The sequence below is a fragment of the Penicillium verrucosum genome (assembly GCF_028828655.1).
Source record: "Penicillium verrucosum strain IBT 35672 chromosome Unknown utg000005l_segment0_segment0, whole genome shotgun sequence".
Taxonomy (NCBI): Eukaryota; Fungi; Ascomycota; class Eurotiomycetes; order Eurotiales; family Aspergillaceae; genus Penicillium; species Penicillium verrucosum.
This window is the reverse complement of record NW_026643214.1, coordinates 666,563-693,262: the sequence shown is the minus strand read 5'-3', so window position 1 is coordinate 693,262 and position 26,700 is coordinate 666,563. Positions and strand designations below refer to the sequence as shown.

At 40.9% G+C, this 26,700-nt stretch overlaps 7 protein-coding genes across 7 annotated transcripts; all 7 read right to left on the bottom strand.

Moving 5' to 3' along the window:
* Window positions 1-6,280: 6,280 nt before the first annotated feature.
* Window positions 6,281-7,139, bottom strand: N7516_011116 (uncharacterized protein; the record flags this gene model as incomplete). The annotated part of the gene is made up of 3 exons (XM_057223834.1): window positions 6,281-6,975; window positions 7,025-7,043; window positions 7,098-7,139. The coding sequence occupies 3 exons, from the start codon at window positions 7,137-7,139 to the stop codon at window positions 6,281-6,283; spliced, it is 756 nt and encodes a 251-aa protein (XP_057068974.1).
* A 3,987-nt stretch (window positions 7,140-11,126) lies between these two features.
* On the bottom strand, window positions 11,127-11,570 carry N7516_011115 (cupin domain-containing protein; the record flags this gene model as incomplete). Its single annotated transcript, XM_057223833.1, has 2 exons — window positions 11,127-11,493; window positions 11,542-11,570. The coding sequence occupies 2 exons, from the start codon at window positions 11,568-11,570 to the stop codon at window positions 11,127-11,129; spliced, it is 396 nt and encodes a 131-aa protein (XP_057068973.1).
* A 1,621-nt stretch (window positions 11,571-13,191) lies between these two features.
* Window positions 13,192-13,425, bottom strand: N7516_011114 (uncharacterized protein; the record flags this gene model as incomplete). Its single annotated transcript, XM_057223832.1, has 1 exon — window positions 13,192-13,425. One exon carries the CDS (start codon window positions 13,423-13,425, stop codon window positions 13,192-13,194), a length of 234 nt encoding a protein of 77 aa, XP_057068972.1.
* Window positions 13,426-14,989: 1,564 nt separating this feature from the next.
* N7516_011113 (uncharacterized protein) lies at window positions 14,990-17,229 on the bottom strand (the record flags this gene model as incomplete). The annotated part of the gene is made up of 9 exons (XM_057223831.1): window positions 14,990-15,037; window positions 15,228-15,293; window positions 15,352-15,563; window positions 15,805-16,379; window positions 16,445-16,565; window positions 16,633-16,730; window positions 16,784-16,866; window positions 16,917-17,053; window positions 17,115-17,229. The coding sequence occupies 9 exons, from the start codon at window positions 17,227-17,229 to the stop codon at window positions 14,990-14,992; spliced, it is 1,455 nt and encodes a 484-aa protein (XP_057068971.1).
* A 1,909-nt stretch (window positions 17,230-19,138) lies between these two features.
* On the bottom strand, window positions 19,139-19,706 carry N7516_011112 (uncharacterized protein; the record flags this gene model as incomplete). Its single annotated transcript, XM_057223830.1, has 2 exons — window positions 19,139-19,188; window positions 19,250-19,706. 2 exons carry the CDS (start codon window positions 19,704-19,706, stop codon window positions 19,139-19,141), a joined length of 507 nt encoding a protein of 168 aa, XP_057068970.1.
* A 1,600-nt stretch (window positions 19,707-21,306) lies between these two features.
* N7516_011111 (uncharacterized protein) lies at window positions 21,307-22,804 on the bottom strand (the record flags this gene model as incomplete). Its single annotated transcript, XM_057223829.1, has 3 exons — window positions 21,307-21,366; window positions 21,429-22,695; window positions 22,752-22,804. 3 exons carry the CDS (start codon window positions 22,802-22,804, stop codon window positions 21,307-21,309), a joined length of 1,380 nt encoding a protein of 459 aa, XP_057068969.1.
* Window positions 22,805-24,334: 1,530 nt separating this feature from the next.
* N7516_011110 (MFS transporter) lies at window positions 24,335-25,505 on the bottom strand (the record flags this gene model as incomplete). The annotated part of the gene is given in 2 exon segments (XM_057223828.1): window positions 24,335-24,346; window positions 24,357-25,505. 2 exon segments carry the CDS (start codon window positions 25,503-25,505, stop codon window positions 24,335-24,337), a joined length of 1,161 nt encoding a protein of 386 aa, XP_057068968.1.
* Window positions 25,506-26,700: the final 1,195 nt, after the last annotated feature.

The window sequence follows — 26,700 nt, the reverse complement described above, 5'->3', positions numbered from 1 at the left end:
GCTAGATCTCTGTAAACAAAGAAACAAAGAAAACAATCCTCTTTCCCAAATAGGCTTAGTAGGTATGCCCGATTAGGCATAGTAGCACTCCATCAAACAAAGGAAGATAAGAACAAAGAAAGCAAGCAAACAAAGAAAGATAAGAACGATCTTGACATGTGATAAGCATGTGATAATTGTCGATCGTGACATATATAAAGCCGATATAAAGGCAAAGCCTAGCTATATATTGCTCCCCGAATAAGCGCTAACGCTAGTATTCCTTATAAAGATATAGAGGATATTATTGCTTACTTAAAGACTATCTTTATAAACCCGAATCGACGTGCCGAAGCGTATACTATATACTACCGACTAAAGATAAAGCCTAGAGATAACTTTACCGATTTCCTTATAGAGTTTATATAGCTTATAGAAGAAGCTACCGTCGTAATTAAGAATCGGAAACGAGATCTATATTCTAAACTCCTATATCTACTTTAAACCTAGGTTATATAGGCTATTAACTAAGAAATAATCTCCTTCGATACGTTCGTATAGAGTTACTAGAGTATATTATATAAAATTAGTTTATAGTAGGAAGCTAAGTCGACTAATCTCTATTCTTATATAAACCTATCCTTAGGAAGCAGTATAAGTACCGCTATAACTAGTTCGAATTCTACTCCCTATATAAAGCGAGAAGATAGTACTAACTTTATTAGTCTCTCCGCGTCTAAGCGGGAGATCTTAATAAAAGAAGGTTATTATTTTAATTATAAGAAACGAGGATATATAACCTATAATTATCTAAAGAAGAAGTTAAACTAGCCTATTACTATAGCTACTATAACTATTATTAACCCTCGGATTTAGGAGATTATAGAGCTCGAAGTAAGCGATAAAAAGAATCTAAGAAAAGCTTTTACTTAGGATAAGTCTCCCTCCTAGATAGAAAGAAAGTTTTATTATTTATACTAGACTTATAGAAGTTAGTTAATAGTCTAAGAGATAGCTTAGTTTTTAATATATAATTAATATATAATAGCTATTCTTTTTCTATTTTAGTACTAAATAATACTAAAATAGACGGATATATCTTTATTAATATAATAATAATTATACTACTTAGTAAGCGATTTAGGATTAAGATAGAGAGGCTTAGTTATAAATATCTAATACGCGGATTTAATAATAAGCTAGTTAAACTAATATAATATACCGCTATTCTTATAATTTATATAGATAGCCGAGTATAGCGATAGGTCCTAATATTAATTATAGATCTTAGATAATATAATATAATCCTCGGACGGATATAATTTACCGAGTATAATATTCTTCTAGATTACCGGTAGTACTAAATAATTTAGCCGGATTAAAAAAGTCTCTCTAATAAGATTATAAGTAAGATTACTATTCCTTTTCTAACCGAAATCTTAAAAAGGCTATTAAAGATAGACCCTATCTATTAAGCTAATATAGAATAATATAATCGCTTTTTTAGATAATAAGATTAGTAAGATTAGTAATTCTAACGTACCTAAAAGTATTAATATAGATACTAGTAGGTTAAAAAGAAATAGAAGATAATTTAAAATTTAGAGGATAAAACGAAAGTTCTAAAGCCCTAGATATCGACGAAGAAAGAGTAATCCCCGATTAGTATTAATATCTACGCGATTAGAGGTATTAGATTTAATTAATTTTATATAAGAAGTAAGGTTAATAAAAAAACCGAAATCTTTATTACTTTCCTCTATAAAATCGACTATATTATTAATATTAAAAGTACCTAAATATAGGATCCTAAAATTAATAAGATACTCCGGACTCTACTAAAGAAGTACTATAACCTTATAGAAGTTTTCTTAAAGAAGAGATCGGATAAATTATTATCTTATAGATCTAGAATTAATTATAATATTATATTTAAAGCCGAAATATAACCTAGATATTATCCTCTTTATAAGCTATCTCTTTATAAATTAAAGAAAGTAAAAAAGTATATTATAAAGAATCTTAAGAAAAGATTTATTATTCCGAGCTTAATACTATATATTTCTCTAATCTTAATAGCGAAGAAACCTAGAAATAGTCTTCGTTTCTATATCGACTTCTAAAGATTAAATACTATTATAAAAAAAGATTATTACCTATTACTATTAATCGATAAAGTCTTATAACGAACTAGTAAAGCGAAGTTCTTTATAAAGCTTAATATCTAATAAGATTTCTACTAAATTTATTTAATACCGAGAGTAGAAGAGCTTATAACTTTCTATATATAGTATAGATTATTTAAATATAAAGTTATACTATTCGGATTAATAAATAGACCTACTATATTCTAATAATATATAAATAATATATTATAAGAGTACCTAGATAAGTATACTATAGTCTTTATAGATAATATCTTAATCTATAGTAAGACCTTTAAAGAGTATTAGTAATAAGTAAGGGAGGTACTTTAATATCTATAGAAAGTAGGTCTTTAAATAATATTACCGAAATACGAATTCTCTATATAGAAGATAAAGTTCTTTAGTTTTATTATAAGTATAGACGGTATTATAATTAATCTAGAAAAGATTAGTATTATTTAGTTATAGTAAGCCTTAATAATTATAAAAGAGGTTTAATTATTTTTAGGATTTTATAATTTCTACTAATATTTTATTTAAGGATATAGTACTATCTTAAAATCTTTATATCGACTTACTCGATAAAACGTTTCTTATAAATAGACCGAATAATATAAAGCTGTTTTTTTATTATTAAAGAAGAAGTTAATAATTATACCGGTTCTCCGTTATTATAATCTAATTTAACGGATAAGAGTCGAGACTAATACTTTTAATAGGATACTTAGAGTAATTCTCTCCTAGTATTATAAGAATAATAACTTTTAGTATTTAGTAGCTTTCTTTTTAAAAGAGTATATAATCCGCGGAGTTAAATTACGAGATATAGGATAAAGAACTCTTAATAATTATTTATATACTATAGGAATAGCGATCTAAACTTAAAGATTTAGTATAAAAGGATTATTTCGAGATCTTAATAGATTATTAGTCTTTTAAATATTTTATAATAATAAGATAGATAAATTAATAATAAGTAAGATAAAGCGAGTTCCTATCTTAGTTCTATTTTATAATTAAATATCGCCTAGGAAAGAAGAATATTATAGCTAACGTCTTATCGCGAAAAAATTTACCTTATATTAATAATAGTAGATAAATAATATTTTTACTAAAGAGTTATTTAAAAGAAGATATCTATCTAGTCGGTTTAAACCTAATCGATATAGAGTATATAATAGATATTATCGGGCGAGTAAAGTAAGCTAACCGAGAAAGTACTAAGCTAGCGGATTTTCGATAGATAGCTAGAGAAGGTAGTAATTAGAAGTAGACTATCGAAGAAGATTTACTCTTATTTAAAAGACGACTTAAGATTCTAGACAAAGAAGATTTATATATAAGACTTCTTAATAATATATATCGATAACTATTAATTATATACCCTAGAATTAAAAAACTAAAGAAGCTTATCTTATTAAGATATTATTAGCCGAGATAGGCTAATAATATAAAATAATATATAAAAAACTACTTAGTTTATAAACGAATAAAAGTTTAGCGAGATTATATATTTAGATTACTATATCCTTTACTTATTCCTAAGAGATTTTAATAATATATTTCGATAGATTTCCGCTTATTTTTAAAGGATCGTTATAATTACGATATTATTTTTATAGTTATTAACCGACTAAGTAAGAGACTAATTTCTATTTCTTATTATAAGGATACTAATACTAAGTAGATAGCTAGATTATTTATTAATAATATAATTCGGACTATAGGTATTCCGGAGACTATTATATCTAATTAAGGCGGATAGTTTATTTTAGAATTCTAGACTAAGTTCTACCGGATACTTAGAATTAAAAGGAAGTTATTAACTACCTATTATTCTTAGACCGATAGATAGAGCGAGATTATAAATTAATATATAGCCTAGAGGTTACGACTATATATTAAATAGAATTAAGATAACTAGTTAGAGATTCTACTAATAATAGATTTTATAGTATTAATTCTTCTATAGGATACTATAAAGTAGTTACTATTCTTTATTAAAAGAGATTACGAACTAGCTATATTCTTTAACTAGAAGGACCGAAGTAATCTAACGGATAATAAATAGGATATAATTAATATATTATTATAACTTTAAGATATCTAGATAAAGATAAGAGATTAGATTATAAAGTCCTAGTAGTAGATAATTTAATAGGCGAATAAGTACTAAAGAAAAGAGGATTTTAATATTAGTAATTAGGTTTTTATTATAATAAAAGATTAGTAGCTAGACCGCCTAAATTAGAAGCTTTCTTACTTAGCTAGTAGACCCTATAGGATTATCGAGAAGATCGGAAACGCCTATAAGCTCGATCTTCTAGAATCTATTAAAATTTATCCGGTATTTAATCCTAGTAAGCTTCGAAGAGCGTTATTATTAGAACTATTACGCGGATAATATCTAGACCTACTACCGCTAATTAGGATCTCTAAGGAAGATAAATAGGAAGTAGATAAGGTTATCGATTTACGCCTTTATTACTAGAAGTTATAGTATCGAGTTTAATAGCTCAGCTATAATCTCGACCTATAGTAGTATCTTATAAGAAATTTTAAGTATATACCTTAGAAGATTTAGTACTTCTATAACAATTACCCTCTAAAGCCCGGACCCCCGATACGCTTGTAAGCCTAGTTAGATACGGCTAAGGACGAAGTCTTCCTTAAAGATTATAGGGATAACGATAAGCCGGTATTTAGGGGCTAAATATATTTTTGGTCGGGGGTTATGTGACGATTTGTAGGGTTTTCTGCTAGTTGACTCCGCCTATAGAGTTTTCTGCTGACTGACTCCGCCTTTAGACGAGTCAGTTGGTTCTACCGTGTGTTTCCGCCTTGTAGAGATTTCTGCTGATTGTTTCCGCCTTCGACCTAGGACCCACCCCACAATGTCTTTTGGTCCTATTGATAGATTCTTTTCTTCTCTTTTCTTTTTCCTCCCTATACTTAATGTTCTAGTTAAATGCACTCTTTTTGTTAAAGAACTGGCTGGTAACACTATCTACTAGAAATCTTCGACTAGTATCTCTATAGATTATAATCGGGATCGAATTTAGTAGGACGAGGTAGATTATAGTCGGCGACCTAATCGATTCGCGTTATACTTAATCTATTAATAATCTATCGTTTCTATCTTACTAGATTACTACTATTAAGAGCTAATTTAATACCCTTATTAAGCTTAATCTCCTTTACTTTAGGAAGATTAGTCCCCTATATACGTATCCGTCTAATAGGACTACGTTGTTAATATTACTATCCCTAACTATTAGAAATAGGATTGTATTACTAGCGAGAAGTAGGGAGAGAACGTAAGGAACCTTCTCCTCCGTTATCGTTATTATCGTAGGAACTAGTCATTTTGACTATACGTCGAGTATCCGTCTTCGGTCTCGATCAAAAGAAATACGCGAAGCGGTACCGTCCGTCGCGTCGATAAGGTGACCACGGAAAACGAAGCTTCCTAGATAATTAGAATGATGAAAATGTTGACTTATAATAAGATCGTCGATAAAAATCAATGTCAACGATGGGATCGATAGTCGAAATATAGAGATACGGAACGGGCCGAAAAAAAAAAAAAACGCGTCCCACAAAAGAAAAATGAAAACTCTGATTGGTTGAAAATTTCAACGAAAAGATGCTCGGAGTCGTACGAGCAAGGGCTTATAACCTGTCAGATGGAATGCAGGCTATGTAGGAATGAATGTTAACCTCAAAGGATTAGAATTGTAGACTCTGGAGAGAAAGAAAAGAAGAGAAGAAAAACTAGCTACTGTCTACCATTATCCTGAGTTCTGTGGGTCAGGATCACCTGCGGCCCCACATGGCCGTCACGTGACTCCAACAATTATGCTTCCCCCCTCTCTCCATACAATTCTTCATCGTGTAGAGATCCCTAGAGATCTGCAGCAGGTACGGATAATTGCGGCTTCATGGTATTTAGAATCACACAATACTCTATTAGATGCAGTTATGAACTTCTTTGGATGGAGAAATACCATGGGAGTATATGGGTTTCATGACTATGTAGATACATGTAGGCAAGGGCATGTACAAAATTGAGCGTCAAACCCAAAAAAAGACTGCATTCACTTCTACCACGATACACCGTTATCAACCACTCTCTAGACTTCCACGGAATAGCTTTAAACTGCCGATTCTACCATTCTGCAAAACGCATCATTGACGGCCTGAATAGCGAAACTATCCTGAGGCATCAAGTGGGCCGCTCCTCCTTCCACTACCGTCGCTTGGGCACTGTCACATAGGTTCAACAACGTTCTGCAGCCGTCGATCATGGGGTCATCCGATCCGATGACATGGCAAGTGGGAAAGTGGAAGACCGTCCCGACCTCATCGGCGAGAACGAACTTGGACCCATTGGAAACGTAGGGGGCGTATCCACCGTAAAAGAGCGCACACTTGAACGGATTAGGGGCTTGGCGAGTTAGGCGGTCGAAAATGAGCGCAGCCCCGATTGAAGCTCCTTCACAGTACCCAATTAGACCATCAAAGGGCCCATCTTGGTCAATTATATCATTCAGATACCCAACAGACCGGCCAATGCTCTCCTTGAACTGACGCTGCTCGTCCAATCCCTTTGGATAGAACCAGTCGAACGCATCGCGCCATACCTGCTCAGCACTGTCCATCCCGGTTCCATCGATTTCTTGGAGCAGACCTGGTACAGTGGCTTCCTGGGGATACTCAACATACCGCAGGTATGGTCCTGGGCCTGCATATGCAGCCAGATCGGCTGAGATAAATGGTATTTCATGCAACGGTTTCGCATATTGGAATTGGACCTGGTATTCAGCAGACAATGCAGCGTTGAGGGGCTCTGGCACACACAGTTAGAGACAATCAACAGAACAATACTGCTTACTCACCTAGCTGTTCCTTGAACAACTACATCCATCGTCTTAGCATCACTCCTGTAACTCGATGTTGAAATGTACATACCTGCTCGCCTGTCCCGCCCCCATAAAGACAGAGAAATTTCATTTTTATTGAAAAGAAAAAAAAAAAAGGATTTTTAGGAAGAAGTATTGATAGAACTGCCCTTCGATTGTTTGTTTTGCAGATTCTGTAGGGAATCTGGTTCAGATTTATTCCTGTTAGATCTGACATACGAAAAAGACATTCGTTGCCCTTATAGTATTTCTTAGCACTAAAAGGGCGCGGAAGTTAGAAGAAGTGTGTAGGTCTATAGCAGCCAGCCTATTAGCGGCTCGCGCGGATCAAACCAATTTCCAGTTGAAATTTGAGTAACATATTATTATTCTATCTACATGTAGCTATGTACATGAGACCGATTAAACCCTTTGCATTTATCTGTCAACCAGAGGCCGCAGTGGCGTCGAATATGCCTCAGAGTCACACCTGATAATAAAGGGGTAGAGGCAGTGAACAACCTAGGGAGTGAAAAGGGCATTAGGGCATTTAGAAGTAGCCAAACCTTTTGCTACTTCTAGGAAATGTCCGAGGGTTTTGATGTGCTTATTATGACATTTTTTACATATATAGTTAAGATAGAATAGTGAAATCCCCCTATATAGACTTATTAAATGATACACTGTAAATGAAATGCATAACTGCATTACTTCTGAATGTATTCGATAAGCATAAATTCTCACATCAGATATTTCCTGTTCGTAGAAAGCGTTACCTCGGATCCATGGAAGATTTCTCAAATTTTGTAAGATTTGTCAAGTGGAAATTATAGCGATATCACTATATACCTACAATGCTCCTTTGGTGTCTATTGTCTATCTATATGATATCTATGACATCCATGCATAGTAGATGACTACAAAAGTAGCTCGTCGTCCCCTGGATGCCACGGTTTCCATGCCATTTCCGAGTATATCATCGTCAGCCCACATCCGAACCCATCCATATGCTAGTAAGACATTATTTCCAGCAAATAATAGACGTTTTCACTACACCCTTGTTATTACCATGAACTATCTTCATTCTAATGATGACATAATGTTTCACTGTGATATTCATTCTTATAGGACCTGCTTCGTCCTCGTGCCCTACTAAACCTGTTATACAGCATAGTTAGTCAAAGGTTAATCCAACATGTTACACATCATAAAAGTGTTAAATAGAGGCGGGGTTACCTCGGGTAGGTCAAGTATTGATGTTTAAATCTTTTTGACTGAACTCTAATGCCAAAACAAGCCCTGTAGAGCGGCCTAAATGTAATGCCTGATTTTTCAAGATTGATGCGTTAATGTGTCCGAATTTGCCTGAATTATGGGACAGAAGTTGGCGTGTTTAGCAATATATGGTATGGATGGCAGATATGTAATTCTCTAACTGACTAAAATCAACAAAACCTGCTCTGCTGTCTGGATAGTTAACTAGTTAATCTACAGGTCCACGGGTCCACGGGTACGGACATGGCTTACTAACAATATTATATCCATGGACCTCGGGAGTAAGCTGATTTTCCGGCTCATTGATTTTCCGGCTAAATATATCGCATCCCTTCGGCTAGTTAGTTACCGCCTTTTTAATTGATTATACCGCCCATTTGTAATTACTTTTTATTGGTAGATATTTAACAGGCAGAATCTGGCACTTCACTTGCGGTTTTCTGCGTTTTAAAATATAACATATAGCCGTGCCAAGCGAAAACCAACAACCTTCCGGTTGTTGGTGCGCCCCACCAGATAGCCATTTTTCACCAGATAGCCATTTTTCCCTCTTTTATCAACTTCCCATACATTTTTCTACCATACCACGATGTCAATTTCACCTGAAAATATCGAAGATAGGATCCGGGAGGCCGTCCAAGCCTACTATGCAACTAAAAAACCCAACCTTACCAAGATAGCTAGGGTTTATAGGGTTTCCCGTAGACGGCTTAGGGGCCGTCTAGACGGCCGCCTATCTAGTTCCGACCGTGCCAAAAGAACCAAGGCATTAAATCCAATTTAAGAAAAGGCACTTGTTAATTGGGTCAAAGTCCTAGACATTGCGCATACCTCACCTACCCTAGAAATAGTAGAATATACCGCCAATTCGATCTTAAAAAAGGCGGGTAAAGATCGGACCGCTGTAGGCTATAACTAGGTATACCGTTTTATCAAAAGACTACCCCTAGATCTAAACTATATCACCTAAAAACCTAAAGAAAAAGTAAGGGTTAATAGTGAAGATTACGGTACTTTGCTTCTATGGTTTAATAGGCTTACTAAGCTTATAAACCGGTATTAATTCCTTCTAAATAAGATCTTTAATTAGGATGAAACCGGCTACCGAATTAGTAAAGGTAAGTAACGAAAGGTTATTACCTCTCGTTCTACTAGTGATATCGCTAGTAGAGGTCAATCGGAATCGATTACCGGCATTAAATACGTCTCCGTAGATAGCTAGTTAATATTACCTTAGTTTTTACCTAAGGATAATTCTTATATAGAGGAGTAGTATAAAAATATCACTACTACCGATTTCCGGATTAAACCTACCCCTAAAGGCTTTATCGACGATAAAACTACCTTTAAATAGCTTTTATCCTTCTACAAAGCTACTATTAATTTAGTAAAAAGGGGTAGGCTACGGCTTCTTTTAATAGACAATTATAGTTCTTACCTTACCTTCGAATTTATCGATTTTTATACCGAGTAAAACATTATTCTATTCTATTTTATACCTTATACAACCTATCTTTACTAACCGCTCGATAGCTAGGCATTCTAAAGCGTTAAATATTACTTCCGATCGATAAATAACGAGATCGTTATATAGGGTAGAAGTACTAGCCAAAAATAGGATTTTTTCCGGATTATCTAAGAGGTTAGGAATAAAGCTTTAACCTAAAGAACTATCCGATCTTCCTTTAGATATAGGGGAATCTAGCCCCTAGATCTAGAGGTAATTCTTAAACCCCTCCGGTAAGACTATATAGACCTTAAAGGGCCCCCCTTCGGTTTTTCACGTTATTACCCCCCCTAGATATCTCTAGTTCCGTTACTAACTCGCCGCTAGATATAATTAGGCGGGTTAATAAGCTTAATACTAAGCTTATTAAGGATCTAGAGCAAATCGAGTATATATCTAGGGACGTAAAAAGGTATATCTAACGAAGTATAGATATAAATACGCTTTTAACCTAAGAGCTAGATTTAGTAAAGGCTGCTTTAAAGAAGTCCTAGGCCTATAAATCAGCTGCAAACCGGCCTAAAAATAGGAAATCACTTCTTAGGTCGAAAGGTAATATACTATCACCTATCTATACAAATAGGATGATAGTAAAAAGATAGGACGTGGATGCTAAGAAGCTACAGCGGCTATAGGCAAAGTAGGCTAAGGCTTTGGAAGTGCAACAACGGGAGCAAGAAGCTAGGGATTTAGCTGAAACTAAGCATAAAGCTAAAATGGGAGCTATATATGGGAATGGTCTAACTTGGTATACTGATAGCCGTGGGAGTTATTTATAAATAGTATTTTAGTGCGTTGAGAAATTGAAATTTGGCTATCTGGTGAAAAATGGCTATCTGGTGGGGCGCACCAACACCAGGAACCTGGTGTTGGGCGCTTGGCACGGCTAACCCTAATTAATGATTTCAAATCAATTAAAATGATAAAATATTATCTTGAGATATAGGCTAGAAATGGGATTTAAACATAGGGTAATTCAAATAGACTCGTTTTTCGGAATGTTTTTGTGCCCAAAGGGGCCTTGTCGACCTCCAGGGCTTAGGTAAGCCTGCACAGTTCCCAAGGTTACGCAACCCACCCACACAGTTTGTTTTTTTCTTTTTTACGATGGCTGCAATACGATATTACGCATTATGAGAGCCTGATCCAAGAGGAACAGAATGTTTGACATTCAAATGGTGGCAAATGCGTTTCAACTTCTTCACTTGGTCTGGCCACTTGAGAAATGGATTTTGCCGCCTTATTCGCTTCTGCTCCACTCAAGGCTAACATGACAGGGCGCGAATGATGACCCCGAAGCAGAATATATGAACTCTCTCAAAGATACTCCTTATCAATCTGAATAATCGCATCCATCCCATCTCTCTCGAAGACATCGGTATCTAGAATCACAGTTGCGAGAAGAATTGCCGGCTCAGTCTTGCTCGCGTTATCGCTGATACGGTGATAACAACCAGGCGCTTCGTACCAAGTACCACCGGCGGTATACAACTCCACAGGATCGTTGTTCATCTTGTTATGCACTGTGCCACTGATAACGTACCCGGCAACGGAGGCGGTGCCGTGGCGATGGGGTGCAGCTGCGCCATTTGGCGGAAATGCAATACGCACGCCGATAACGGTCTTTCCGGGGCAGTTGGAGAGTTTGTATTGATATTCGATGGTGATCTCGGGCAGCGGGCGGCTGAGACTTGTCAGTGTTGGAACTTACCTTGGGAGTTGTGGTTCGTACCTGCGGTCGTAGGGATATTCAAGTTCCATTTTGAGACAAGGTCTTCAATTGTGGGTTATAGATAATGAGTGTAGTTTGGTTTTCGGGGCATATTGCCAGCTTTTATAGTATTACATGACAGATCATGCATGAACTGATAGATTACATACACCATGTGTAACAGCGCAAGACAAAGAACCGGAACAGACCCATCACTTTACAGGCTGCATGCAAATCATGCCGGAAATTTAGAAATTTTAAAATACGATACTTTCACATGATTATATATGTAGTTAGTCACATCGCGGTGCAAGGAGAGTGCTGAATGTAATTTCGTCACTTAAATTTGCAACTGGCTTGTTTTCAATGAGTTTGTCTGTGCCTTAGAAAAATACAGGAAAGAGCTTAACTAGTATTTTTCATCATAGGTCCGGAGTAGGCAGTCACGTGAGATTGGCGAATGGCGTCGTGAGTTGGTGAGTTCGAGAGACCCGCTCTGCGCGACAGAGCGGATCCTCCAAAATTCGACCAACCACGGTCGAGTATTGTATTCTACATAGTAAATTTCATCCAAAAATTGGGGTTAAAATGAAGTTCAGGATGCTATATTTCGCCCTTCGGGGCATGTCCCGAAAGCTTCCCAAGGTATGTGTTGCTCCAGAATTGACATAACGTGGATCATGATTATGCGCTAACTTTTTTTGTTTTGGTTTCATCCTTTCGACGTTCCATTTCGACGACTTAGGGTGAGGGGTTTTTAAGTGGGGTTTTAGTTTTTAGACGGGTGGGGTCGCAGGTTCGAGCCGATACTGGTACGAACTTTCTTTTTTCTTTTCTCATTGGCTCGACCCTGAGAAGAGGTTGCTATGTACATCCATTGGACCATGGATTCAATTTATTTCAGATGCTCTGCCTATGTATTCCTTACATGTATGCATGGTATATGATATATCCAAATGACGAGACGATCGATTGCATTTGCAGACCAGAAGACGTCATGCATGACGACGTATTTGAATATCAAAAATACTTGTATTGATCTTTATGACTAACAGAATATTATGTGCAAGGTGCTGCCCAGGTGCCCAGGTGACCAGGTCACCAGCTTAGATTGAGACTTGCTCCGTTCCAATCACAAAAGCGGCGAGAGGGTGAGTGCTCGAACAGAAGGGATGAACCCGCAGTTATAGGTTCTTTTAACTCGTCGAAAATGGTATGTAGTACACATGAAGAGAGTCATATGAAGGTGTAAGGCTGGAAGCTGATACTAACTAGTTAGCATGGTCCAACTAACTACAGTCTAGCTACCTAACTAGGTTAGGTGACCTCGTCAGGTGACAGAAGGAGACTATTTGTGCTACCTGGGGCACAAAGGACAGGGTGATTGACAGCCCATACTCTCAACAGTGAAGCAATCCTTGCACTCAACAGTGAAAGGACTGGATTCATGTCGAGCCTTGCCTTGGCTTGAAAATCAAATCTTTTGGATCTGGATGAACCGACCGAATGGTGCAATGCAAGCCAAGATTTTCGCAGTGCCTCGCACCTCAGTGGGTTGAGAACAACACTTCCAGGGGAAACACCATTGGTTCCTCGCAAGAAGCTTAAGCCACGACTGGAGGATGTGATCTCAAGGAATTCCAGAAATCTCCATGATGACTTCCTTCTTTTTCACACTGACAGGGTCACAAACACCTCGACCCTTGACCCTTGAGTCTGTCCAACAACACCAGCGGCAGCGTGGATCAGGATCTTATCACCAGCCCAATCCGAGCAATATGACCCAAGGAATATATCACCATTCCATTGATGAATGGCAGTCCTACGGAAATTTCGAAGCTGAGGCTTTCGGGTATCTGAATCCCCATATCCCAATGGATGCGACCGTTGGTGCAAGGTGCCCATTCTGCCTGGGGAAGGATCTCCTAGATACACCAACACAATAATACTCTATCTCCAAGGAGAAAACCGTTGACAGATGATCCAATCGTCCAAACGATGCCAGCTCAATGTGTCCAAACCAAGTTATCGAACCTACCGGGGATTCTGTCTGACCTCCACGGCCTTTGTCTTCTTGTTGGATACAAAATCGAGGTCGTCTTCTTTCGATGGCAGGTTGAGGATGGAGCGGAACCTTTTATAAATCGCCAGAGATGCGGTTATTGTTGTGTTAGATTTATTTGTCTCTATAACTTAACTTCTTCAACTCAACAATTTATCAAGCTCACATTGCACCATACACTTCGACGTCCACCACATAGAGCTCTCCTAACAGGTTATGAGCCCTTGGATGCTACATTCACTATCCTCATCGTCATCCTCAATACGGCCCCTCCATCGACGCCGCCATCACCATCGTCACCATCGACATCACCGGCCAGGCCACCCCCACAAGCACCTACCAAACGGGTTCTCATCCCACACGTGCCTCTCTCTTCGACGCACTATCCCCACAATCCGCTAACCACGCGGCCAGCCTCTCCATTCGACGTACATCTCCATCCGCCAACCACGCGCCGAATGCCTCTCTATTCGACGCACACCACCACAATAACAAGTGCCTCTCCTTCGACGCACCTCTCTATCCGTCGGCTAACGCGGTCACCACTCCCGCTACTACTACTACTACTACTACTACTACTACTACTACTACTACTACCAACAAGCCCACCACAGCCAATTCTCTTCTTGGCAACCCCCGTCGTACGCTTCAACAACCCTTTTGACAACTAGGGTTGCATCATGGGGGGTCATAACGAGTACATGGTTTCATGTTCGTGGGGGGGTGTCAAATTTATTAGTCTCTGTAACTTAACTTCTTCAACTCAACAATCTATCAAGCCCACATTGTACCATGCACTTCGACGTCCACCACGTAGACCTCTCCCAACATGTTGCCTATGGTCGAAACCATCGTGGGAAGTTTCTGGGAGGACAAAGTTCCGCTCGAGCAGTACCAGTCAGAGCTTTCCCCTGGGCAATGAGAGTTCGTCCCCCAACCCCAACGGTCCGGCTGTCGATGCTCTTGCTCGCGTCCGAAATATCATCCCTAAGATGGCAGAGCAGCGCGAGCAGCTTGGAATTTGCTTGCTCCCTCATGATATGCAGCAAAGCATCAACTCTCTGGTTGATAGTAAAGAGCTGTAGAAAGCCTTGGGCGAAAATTACACCGCCACTTACATTGATGCGACAAAGGAGTGGAACAAGCAACTCGATGGAATGGGCGAGAAAACGAAGCCGATGAAGCTATTGCAAATTCCCTAGACGTCAAGAGAAGATGGTGCTTAGGTATAGCTTACGGAATTATCTGTGATACTTGGATTTCAGCTTCACTTTGGACGCAATGAATTAAGTTGGCTTCCAGTCTTGAATATTTATAAACAATGTACATAATAAAAAGAGGTATTGGGGTTAATAAGAAGATTTGATGCGACGCCTACCTAGCGTACCCAAGAATATTTATACGGCATCAAAAGTCCTCGAGTCCAGTGGCGGGGAATAGCTGTCGCATTCTGCTCTATGCGCTCAGAATGTTTTAACGTCCTTTTGTTTGAGCACAATGAAAAGCGCAAGAATTAAAGAGATAAGTGAAGTGACTATAATTGTATAATAGTCAGTATGTTGCTAGCACATCCAATCTGGTTGAATAGAGCCCTGGAGTCCTTACCTGGTGACACATAATAACTTTTTTGTATGACAAGTCGCACCGGTTCTGCAAGTGCAGGAGGTACCAAGCCCGTGAGCTGCCGGTGTCCCAATATTTGTTCGATCAACTATTCGTTGTTAGATAAAATGACCTGATGGAGATGAGATAGAACAACTCGGCCTTACCTTGGCGCGCCCAGCCTGATCTTTCAGTGCCACATTCAGGCCACGTCTCATTTCCTTAATAAGTAATGCTTTTGCGGTGGTGATACCAGTCATCAATCCGACTTGCTGTGCGAAGTAATAAGTGGTGACGGAGGTAGCGGCATTATGCTCCGGTTTTGCGGCAGATAAAGCTGCGAATTGCGAAGATAGCAGCATTCCCATGCCGAACCATCCTGGGAACGAGTATAGTATCTCCCAAAAATGAGGTTCAAAGATGGTCCATCGGACAAGTATCAGAGTGAAGCTTGCGATCGTTATCACCAACCCAAAAATTGACCATCGAACACATTTGCGGGTTCTGAGGTCCCGCTTAATGTTAGCAAAAATGCCATATTGTGATGAGCTTGTTGGGTCTTATCTTGGAAAACTCACTTTTGAATTAGTTTGCCAGTCACCAATGAACCTGCTGCAAACCCGATGGTACCCGGTATCCAGCACATTGCACCCTCTGAGGGAGATAATCCCCGAGAGCTGACCCAATAGTCCCCAAGAATAGGCGCCATCTGCAATCCAATAGCACAATCATTAGCCACCCGCGAGTTGGAACCGAGAAGACAGAAAGGGGAAAACACACAGAAAATTGTCCAATGCCGACTAGCGCTTGCGCGCTGTATATCAGGCCGAATTTATGGGGACTCAGTAATGAGAAATGTATCATTGGGTCTTTAGCCCAGCGAGTCTCATTGAGACAGAAGGCCGTAAAGCATCCAACGAATGCTGCCGCACAAATGGTGAGAAGTATTGACTTTGCTTCTAGATTATCTGCCTGGGTGAGTTGCACAAAGGCTAGGAAGCAGATAACAGATATAAATAGCAAAACGAGGCCCAGAATATCGAACGACTTGCGAGGGGTATCTTCGGTCGGCTTGTTGTCAATTGATCCATACGATAGCTTGGGGGTGACAATTGGCGAGGGCTTTTTTGAAGAAAGCGAAAACGAGATGACGGTGAGGCAGATCATTGCAAATGGGATATGAATCAGGAATGCCCTGACATCAGGAAAACATTATTAGTTATTCAGTATACCGAGTAGAAGGAGTCTGCAGGTACTCACCATTGCCATCCAATCCAGCTTGTGAGAAATGCGCCCAGGGGGGCGCCGCAGGTAACACCAATAATTGACACGGTAGTTACATAGGAGCGTAACATGGCAACACGGTCAAAGCTATGTACTTCTGTCGATTTGATGGACAGCATTAGCAAATGTCACGAAAGGTAAAAAGAGAGTGAAGCAAGACATACCGTTGAGAATAACAGACACCAGCTCATTCATTCCGGCTCCGCCAAACCCTGAAATGATACGACCGGCAACAGCCAAGTGAATGGTTTGCGAGACTCCTCTGTGAAATTGTTAAATAACGTACGCATTCCGTGTGTGATCAGAGAAACCTACGTCATGAGACAGCCACATCCGTATACCGTCAAAGCCATAAGGATTGCCCTCGTCGGTCCAGTTAAATCGCATATTTGCCCGTACTGCAATGCACGGTGAGCTATTGTTTTAAAGGCTGACGCTCGGAACTTACAATGGGAAGAGCAAGAATATAGCCCAGGTTGTACCCTGTGATGAGCCACGCTGCAGAGCTGGATGCATTGAGAGCCGATGCGACATCACTTCCAGTGGTGAGGACAAAGGATTCGTCTGCATTTGCTAGAAAGCAAGCTATACAACTCGAATTAGCTTTCGATCTTTGGCCATCCTTGGGTAGAAAGCAGAAACTTACCCAGTAAAAGCGATCCGACGGCAAGTTTCCCTACCTGGAGACCACTCGACTTCTGATTCAGGTGTTCTTCATCTTGTGAACTTGCAACAAGTGGCGTGCGATCTTGAGTAGTCATTTGGAGAACTGGATACCGCTCACAAACAGTCTGCCGTGTTGGAATTCTTCCTGCGGCAAAGGTAGCCAACGGCAGAGACGTAGTTAAAAGTCTTTGGCCACAACGAGAGGGGGCAAAAAACAAGGGGGGAAAAAAAAGAAATCAACTCAAAACATGATAGAACTGATGAGGTGTCTGAGCCCTTTCAATGACAGCAAGAATGCGGAGCACGGCATCTTATGGGGTTAAGTGGCAAAAATTACAGAGCGAGAGAGTTCGTAGGAGATCTCCCGCTTTTAGCGATTTCAGCTGTGCATGATCCACTTAGTGAGACAAGGCTTTCCACCTAGGCATCCCTTGCCGATCTTTCACCTTTTGTTATCGAAGCGATCGTCTTTGAATTTGAGAATCTCCATTATCCAATAGAATCTATACAGGATCCCCCGCAGTAGGAAATTTCAGATGTTGTGCTAGGGGTGGATCGGATGAGTTTTTGATTATGGTGGGCAGTACGAAGTACAACAACCAATAAGATAACATACGTTCGAACAAAGGGAAAAAGCAAAAAACCCAATAATTGGGAAATCTCAGCTGCAGCTTGATTACCCGGACTTTTGAGGGACTTCACGATTGGTGCAAGGTTTGTCAACTCCATACTTATTGTGTTGAAATTTCTGACCAAGTCCAACACAATGTGTGGCTGCCGACTGGTTAGGTAGTTAACTAGATGTGTACACATGTTAGCTCCCCTGAGCTCACTTCTGCCCCACTAATTCTACCCTCACACGCTCTGCTTCCACTAACTCTTCCACTATCAATCCTACACCTACCAAAAGTAGCCGCTTTAGTACGGAGTACGGCAAAGCCGGGTTATATATAGAGTTGACAGGGGTTAGGATATACGCCAAGTCAGGGTACTCCACTTTAAATTGGTTTCGGTAACCCCCGAGTTTGGACAGGTTACCGTGGCCACTTGAATTCCGTATGAAGGTATTCAGCTTTTTAGTCCAAAGCTACTACACCTAATCCTACAATATATCTTATATTTATTTATATATCATAGTGTCATGAATTGTATCTAGTTTATCTCTTTACTATAGTATATTTTAATATACATAGTAGCTTAAGTAGTAATTGTAGGTTTATTTATGATTTTTAAAACCCCAGAATATAAATCGTGAAATATATGTTTGCATATACTGTTCATATAAACAATATAAACTTTCTATACACAATTAAAGCTCCTTCTCTATTTGTCAAGTCGCTCCTTCCATATTAACCTAAATTACGATCTACTCACATGATTACCGTACTTATTTACATTTTGTTTACATTTTGTTTACATATCTAAATTGTTAAGCCCAACAAAGAGATTGTATTATAGGACCGGGAACGTCAATCAAACTAACAAGATAAAATAAACTAGTTAACTAACTAGTTATAACTAGTTAACAATAATAATTGTTACAAAGTGGCCACGGTAAACCTGTCCAAACTACAATAGTTAGCTGACGGGGTTACCGAGACCAATATCGAGTGGGGTACCCTGGCTTGGCGTACATCCCTCCGTCAACTAGATGCCCCGGCAAACATAATATCTCAGCTCGACGTAATTGACACGCAAAGTAAGAATCTCAGATTCATAGAATCCTCTCCATGAATTTGAATAGGGAGTGATATCAGAATGGATAGTCTGTTCGGTAATAACTGAATTTTCCATTTTCCATAAAAGACGGTGATTGCAGCTAAAATCGTTGAAGGCAACAGTACAACTTAAACGAGAGACAAAAAACAACCAAGTCGAGGTGTCACTGGATCCCCCACTATAATCATACATGTTGTATGTAACCACCCTGCAACCGTACATTCATAATTCTTCAGTTCCCGGAAACCCCACAATACCAACTCTTACAACATCCTGCATAAGAGGCTATAGATCTTTCCATGAATCGCGACCAGAGCTTTCCGTTGCTGCCTCATCTAAAGGGAAATTCGGTGTCAGCAAATGTATAGAGCCATGACCAAAGGTGAACATGCTTACGTCCAACAAGCTTTTCTAATTCAAAATAAATGGAATCGGAAGGCTCCTCGGTCAGCTCCAGGTAGAGGTCAGGTGTGCGTGACACGTAGAGGTTCGAAACCATGTCTTTGAAGGTGAAAATAGGACGATCAGAGACCCTAGTAACCACATAGGGATGCTTTGTTCCTTCAAGATCCAGCTTGCATTTGCTGCCCTCCTCACATATCAGGGTCTTATCGGAGTCCAGAGGCGTGATAACAGCTTCATCATCATTGAAACCCTCAGTATCAAACTTCCAGCCCCTCGTTCCAGGGATCTTTTGGTCGCCGAATCTCACGGAGGTTGCATCGTCAACATCATGCAGCACGTAAAGAGACTCGCCTCCGACATCTTGCTTAAGCATATCGCGGAATACAAGACCATGTGCCGGCTGGCAAAGGGCAGTCAGGAATCCGAGCAAAAGATACGATTGCACCATGATGTTTGATTAAGTGATGAATAGGTAGAAAAACTAGAGGGAAATGGAGGGTATTTAATGCCCAACTAACTACCGTTCCAAAGAACTTTTTGAATAATTATTATAGATCGAATGCAAAATGCTGCAGTGAAACATCGTCATAGACAAGAATCCCTACAACATAAGTGTTCACTAGTAAAATACGCAAGGGATAGTGGAGCAGTACGGTGAGGGCCGAGCTCATCTTACGCCCAATAATGTGTTTCCTGGATATCCGTACTGAGGGTAAATTCCATGTACCCTTCAGCTGAACAAAAACAAGCCAGTTCTGATAATCCTTCCTATTACGTACACCGCTACTTAGTGGAGCTGAAGCACTACGGTATGTTCCTGGCAATCGTCTTCCCAGCCCCATCTTCACGGGATGGGTCCGTAGCTCTCGGAACGGACGTCCTAATGTGCATGATAGTTTAGATCTCCGTTTTATATACCCGTGTACGGAGTACGGAGGAGTTCATTTTGCCAGAATCGCCGATCTCCGAATAAGGGAAAGAGCGATCGGAGGCGTGTACGATCCACTCCATGGCAGAGGTCGATCATCACCAAATCAAGAGCTAAACTCCTCTCCGTGCCTTCCGGTGCTTTCTTACGCCTTTTGAAGCAGCTAATTCTCCTGAGCAAAGTTGTTCACGGCGGCTATCAGGCATGTATGTCATCATGGATCTCGATAATCCCTCCCTGTTGCACAAATCGGCGATGGGTTTTCTCATTGTAGTATTGATACATTGAATTGCGGATGAGACTTTCACGTTACCCAGCGATGTTCATGTGCCGAAGTGGATATGACCCAAGTGATTCGCCCTTCAGTCTGACCTGGTAACTAGTGAAAGGTTGATGGGTATAGGTTGGTAGAACTCAGGCAAGGTAAACACGCCTTTGATTGTATCTACAAGTCCTGAGTATTTTGGCCATGGCCACGGAAAATGGCACGCCCCGGCAGGATTTTCTTTGTGAACGAGCTGAAGGTAATTATTTGTCATCTCTTGATGAGGTAGGTATGAATTCCAAATCACACAGCCCTATGACAAACACCCTGGACTCCACCGTTACAATCTCAGGCGGAAATTACCCTTCGACACCGGAACTCTTCTTCTTGTAAAGTGGCTCTTTGCAAAAGCTATGACTACATACTATATACTCTGAATAAAAGGGAAGTTCTCCATCTCGCTACATTGGCGATTTGTGCCTAGCAGAGAGGGCAGTAGGTGACTTTTGGACCTTCCGGTTTCTTTCTCAGAACGACCCAAGGTCACTATAAATATTATATTTTTGATGATCATATATATATGTACTGAACAGTTAGGCGAAGATTCTTCATGTCGCCACCGTCATTGTATACGACACACCTAGACGCCTATCACGCAATTGAAGGACATCTAACAGCAGATAGTAGGCAAAGATCTGTATGCATTTATGATATTGGCTACATATAGTAGCTAAACATAGAGACGAAGAAGGAAAGAAAAGACATGGCGCGAGAGAGCTACCTAAAGAGTGAGTGGGCAGTTCTGGCTTGACGCAAACCGCCGACAAAATCATCTCATTCAATTCTAGGGAGCCCTTACGCAATGGCCGAGCATGAAAAGGGTCGGCTGGAAGTGGGGTCTCTGGATTCTTCGATCTATTGACAGCGATTAGCAGAGAACGAAAGCTTTCAATTACACAAGCTCTGTTACCACTCACCAAAATCACAATATTGGCATACATTCCGCACACAAGAACACCGATGCCGAACAAAAAGACCATCCCATTATAGAACGCTCGCTGGATGTTGGACCGGCTGAACCAGTTTCCTTCTTTGACAAGGACAAACCACATTACTGACGGCACGTAAAAGCACAGTCCTGACACGAACAAGGCCGCACTGATTGATAATATAGTCGAAAATACCGGAATGGCCTGAGCAACTACCCACGAAACAAATGTGAGGACTGTCACGATCAAGATCCAGGTTATCCAACCCTTCTTCGTGTTCACATATCGTACAACGGAGTCACGATAAACGTATCCATGAATATAGCGAGCAACAAGGCTGGTGTTTATCGACCCGGATATAAAGACCACCGGGAGGGCAACACCAAAAGCGATTCTCGACATGAGGGGTCCCGCTGAGAGTAGGGCAGGGGATTGGACATCTTTACCCACAAACAAATACACAAGAGAACCGATCAGGGTATAAATAACAATTTCAATCACTCCCAGGAGGTATATCGCTTTGGTATAGTCCTTCGGGGTGTGCATCTCGCTCATAAATGATGGTATGGCGGGAGCAAACGAATAGGCGAAAACGATATTATTCATTGCAACCATCGCCGTTGAGAAGCTGACATTCTCCTTAGGCCAAACTGACCAATCGGAGCCAGGTGAACCGTTGTTATCTCGAGTGCTTTGTACACCTGTTGCGATAACTGTAATGCCGATAGCTGTGAAGATCGAGGCAACATCAATATACCCAAGTATAGCAATATCGGCGAATGTCGGTGGGATGGCAAGTATAAGAAGAATCAAAGCCGAGACTAATCCGAATACCACAGTGCAAACATTACTTTGCGTGACACTAGCCAAGGCAATAATCCCAGTCAAACAATGCGATCCCACGCTAAGTAGTAGTTGCAAGATAAAAACCACCGTGACAATCCAGAATCCCTTTTCTCCCAGCATAAGTCTCCCTATGTCTCCATAGTGTTCAACTTCCGGATATTTGAGCTTCACTGCGCCGACCTCATAGCTGGCGTATGTAGCGATAAGCCCGATCCCAACAGAAGATATAACGCCTCCAAGCATACCGAGGGTCGCGAAAGATGCCGGAATACTGAGACTCCCAAGGGCAACTGCTTCCGTAATGAGGATAACGGCGAGACGTTTCCAACCAAGGCGCGAAAATCTTTTGCGACCTTCAATTTCCTTGCGTCTTTCCAACTCCAGCTGGCAGAGATCTGATGAGGGGTCGCTGTTTATGGTGGATTTTGACAGTTGGACCGCGGCGCCGCTTTCTTTTTGCCCAACGTGCCAAGTTCATATTTGGGGAGGCGGCAGTTTTGTTCAATGTCAGTTTCCATGATAGACTAATTTTAACGTCAGGTAGGTTCGGATGAATAGTCTATATTTATGACCCTATGAAGATTTTCAGTGTACTTTGCTGAACGTGCGCATGATGCAGGCGTCGTGTATGTGCATTTTGCCATGTTTTATCGAGGGTAAGATGATACAGAAGCACACTGAAGTGGGCATATCTGAAAATAGTCATCTGCGTGTTTCGAGTCGATCTATACGGCGTGACGGATGATCCCGGTAACGATCCCAGTTAAGTCACCAACCGAAGACCCTCCCCCGGTCTCCAGTGTTGGGGTTCAGCCAGCCACGTGGTACACGTGCATAATGCACTCATGCATGTGAGAGTGTGTACAGTACTGGAATACACGTAACGTACTTCACAATAGGAAACGCGATAAATTACAACTTGATACCTCAACAACGGTGGTCTATTTGACGATGGAATCAAATAACGGTGTGTTTGTTGAGGTCTCAAGTTGTAATTCATCGCATTTACTATGTGCTTTGGACTCCGCCGCTCGCATGTGAAATACGTTACGTAGCGGTGAAGCATGAATCTACAGGTCATACGCTACGCTCAGATTCACCTAAAAGGCCTACAATATTGTAGAGCTACGCTAGAATTTCCATGGCTTGCATGCGATCACCGGTGATCTTCATCGGGCTTGGTATGGTTGCGTTGCATTGGCGAGAAACAACCCTACCTCAACATGAGATCGATTTTGGTTGCATCCCGGTGTGGAAAAGTATGTCATTGAGAGATAACCAAGATCTATAGGCAGTTTTGCTATTGGCTACAGATAATAACCAAATATAGATACGGAGAAGGGAAGAGGGAGAGGGTAAGTGAGCCATCTAAAAAGAAGGCAAGACATACCGCCGATAGATATCATCTCACTTTCGTCGTTAAACAGTAGCGTTATTTTGGTACTAACCCCGAGAACAAGGGTAAGATCTCAATAACCACCTAGAATATGAAGAATAGAAAGAGTAGTTTAGAGATTTTGGGCATGAATGTACCGGGACGATCAAGTATCTCTCTCAGAAGAGCGAATCCACCACTTAATGCAGAAAGTCCAAAAGTTGCCGTGGATACTCAATACTGTTTAGTATATAGTTCGTTTTATCTCGAGCAGAAAGGTGGTTGCTCAGGCGTGGGGCTCAGGGTAAAAAAAAAGGATTGTCATTGAACCGCGGAAACCGCGGCTATGGGGTATATCAGAGTGTATTTTTATCTATATATATACTAGCGACGTATAGGCCCCCAATGAGGATTGATAACAACATAAATAAAGGCGCCGGGAAAATTCCTATCGTGAGGCTATACGTAGCATTGAGAAGCGCTGGGATCACAATTCGAGCAATTGCATGAAAAAAGCTCAAAACACCTAACAATTGCCCTGATTGATGGTCAGGCACATGTGCTGTGAGACATGATGTCAACAGAGGGTTGATGGATAGAGTAGATGCAACAAGCAAAGACGATACGACGAAATGAGTAGGCGCCCGTGAGAGCGCGATGCCCATATATCCTATCATCTGTAAGACTAGATTCACCTGGATAGCATCCAACTCTCCAGAAGTGGATGCAGCCGACAGATTTGGCACACCCTGTCTCCTATTCCATCGGCGGAACCGCGTCATAATCGGCGGAAATAGAACGACCAGCACCAAAACGCTCCATGAGTAGGAAAGGGATATGAAGAAGCTTTGCGTTGTCGGTTGCCACTTGAACAAGAATGCCGGGTATGCTAATTGCAGCGGAAGCAGACCTATCATGTTTCCGAAAATGATCATGTCTATCCCAGCCAGAATGATCATATTCTTATTTCGAAACCCTTTCGATTCCCATATAGACTTGAGCGGCGTCAGAAGCACACGGACATAACTTTCGCCAGGGGGTTGGTCCAAGGTTACTCCGGTAGAGACTGTTTTGCGCGATTCCGGCAAGGCGAATAGGATGATAAGCAAGAGGGATAAATGAGAGCATATAGCAAGCAAAAAGATCGATTGAAATGGATTCGGCATCTTTAGAAGCAAGCTGGAAATGAGAGGCCCAACCGCCCCAGCAAAGGCATATGAAGCCTGCAAGTAACTGAACCACCGCGCCCGGGAGCTGGGTTGCGTGAGATCGGTGATGTAGGTCTGTGAGGTCGAAGTCCCGGCAATCATCGTCCCGCTAAGGCCTTCCATTGCATATCCCAGGAGAAGCCAGTGCACATCTATCGAGTCCGGGTGACGGAGGACTATTACCATAAGGATTTCGTATATAAGAGGACCGGCAACGGTACAGGCGAGGATTGGCTTACGACCAACGCGATCCGATAGTGAACCCAGGATTGGGGTCGAAAAAGCACCGAGGAGACCCGCTATTATTTGGCGATACATGAGAAATCGGGAAAGGTCAGATTGCGTGTCTGTATTGGCGAAACATTGTTCTAGTTCTGGGTGGGTCTGGCTGGGTGATTGACGCTGGCGACAGATCAAGGCAAAAGTTGCATTGAACTCGGGGACCGCCAAAACTCCGAAGATAAACTCGTAGATTGCGAAAACGCAGATGACCCAGGAGGGTGAAGGTTGCCAAAGGCGGGTCCAGTAATTGTTTAAAGTGCGGCTCTTCTCGTTTCCTTGCGCACGAGGCTCGGAGAAACACTGTTCGATGAGAAGTGGATAGTTTTCGGCATCTGATCGGCTTTGGTCGTTCATGTTGTGAAGAGTTGGGGTAGACTGAGTATTTGAAAATAAACACAGCGAGCCCTGGAGGGAAGAGGAGTTTATAAATGTAGTACTTCGAATGGAAGGAAGCGCGATCATGCAGTACTCTTTAGGTCCGGAGACCTGATCACTAGTCATGAAATTTTAACGGCATGTGAAGTTCCAGTGTCATGTTCTATTTCTATTTAAGCATTCTTGTTTTTTATTTTATTCCAATGCATCATGTATAGACTGTGTATCCCGCAGGGTACATTACCTACAACATATATATCCCCGATGGTATCCCAGATGGTACCCACTCGCTTCCAACGTTGGGAGCGGGCCGTTTCATGTTTCATCGGGAACGCTAACTTTGTTTGCCGACTGTTATAGATCCTGAGATATACCTACTTAGGTACCTATAATTAGGTAGATATGTGCTTAGATACCTGCCTCTACTTAGGTATGTGTACACCTCACTAATGAATTCTTGTACTTTGACCGAGTGATAAAACTATCCTGGCTTCTGCTACTAATTTCATCAACCGTTAGTCTCCATTCAGCTATGCATTTAGAAGTGGAGTTTAGAAGTGGAGGGTCTACACCGCTCCGACACGGGGTTGTCTCTCTCAACCTTGCTATGGTGGCTGGCTATGTTAGACCCAACCTTGGAGAGTCAAACCTACTCTCGCACCTGATCCCAATCCTTACTATTTTCTAGAGAAATTAATCCTGAGGCTCGTATTCATAAATTCTTAGTAGGTGAAATATTCAAAGATATGTCTACGTAGGTATCTATAGCTCGGGAGAGTATCCGCAAGTAGGATATCTATGAGATCAAACATACCACCAATTTATACCGAGCAAACAATCTCACAGTCATCAATTCAGGCACTAGCTCCTCTCGATCTATGGTCATCAACAAATAGACCATACGTGCAGGCCCTGGAGGTTCATGAGCACCTATCACCACGCGATCCTTCAGCCAAGCCACTCTTGATAAGCACCAATCATTTTGCTCGAGAGACCAAAGTTGTTCTGGCCTTCCCTCGTCATATTCTTTTTTTGCTTTTTGCCCTACGCCCTGTTCCATTTCTTTTTCCATCCAATCTCCACTGCGCTGTAATTAACAGGTGGAACCTTTCTTCTGTCTCAGGCGCACACCTCAAACCGCGACGCAAATTTCGCAACTGATCTTATACGCCAT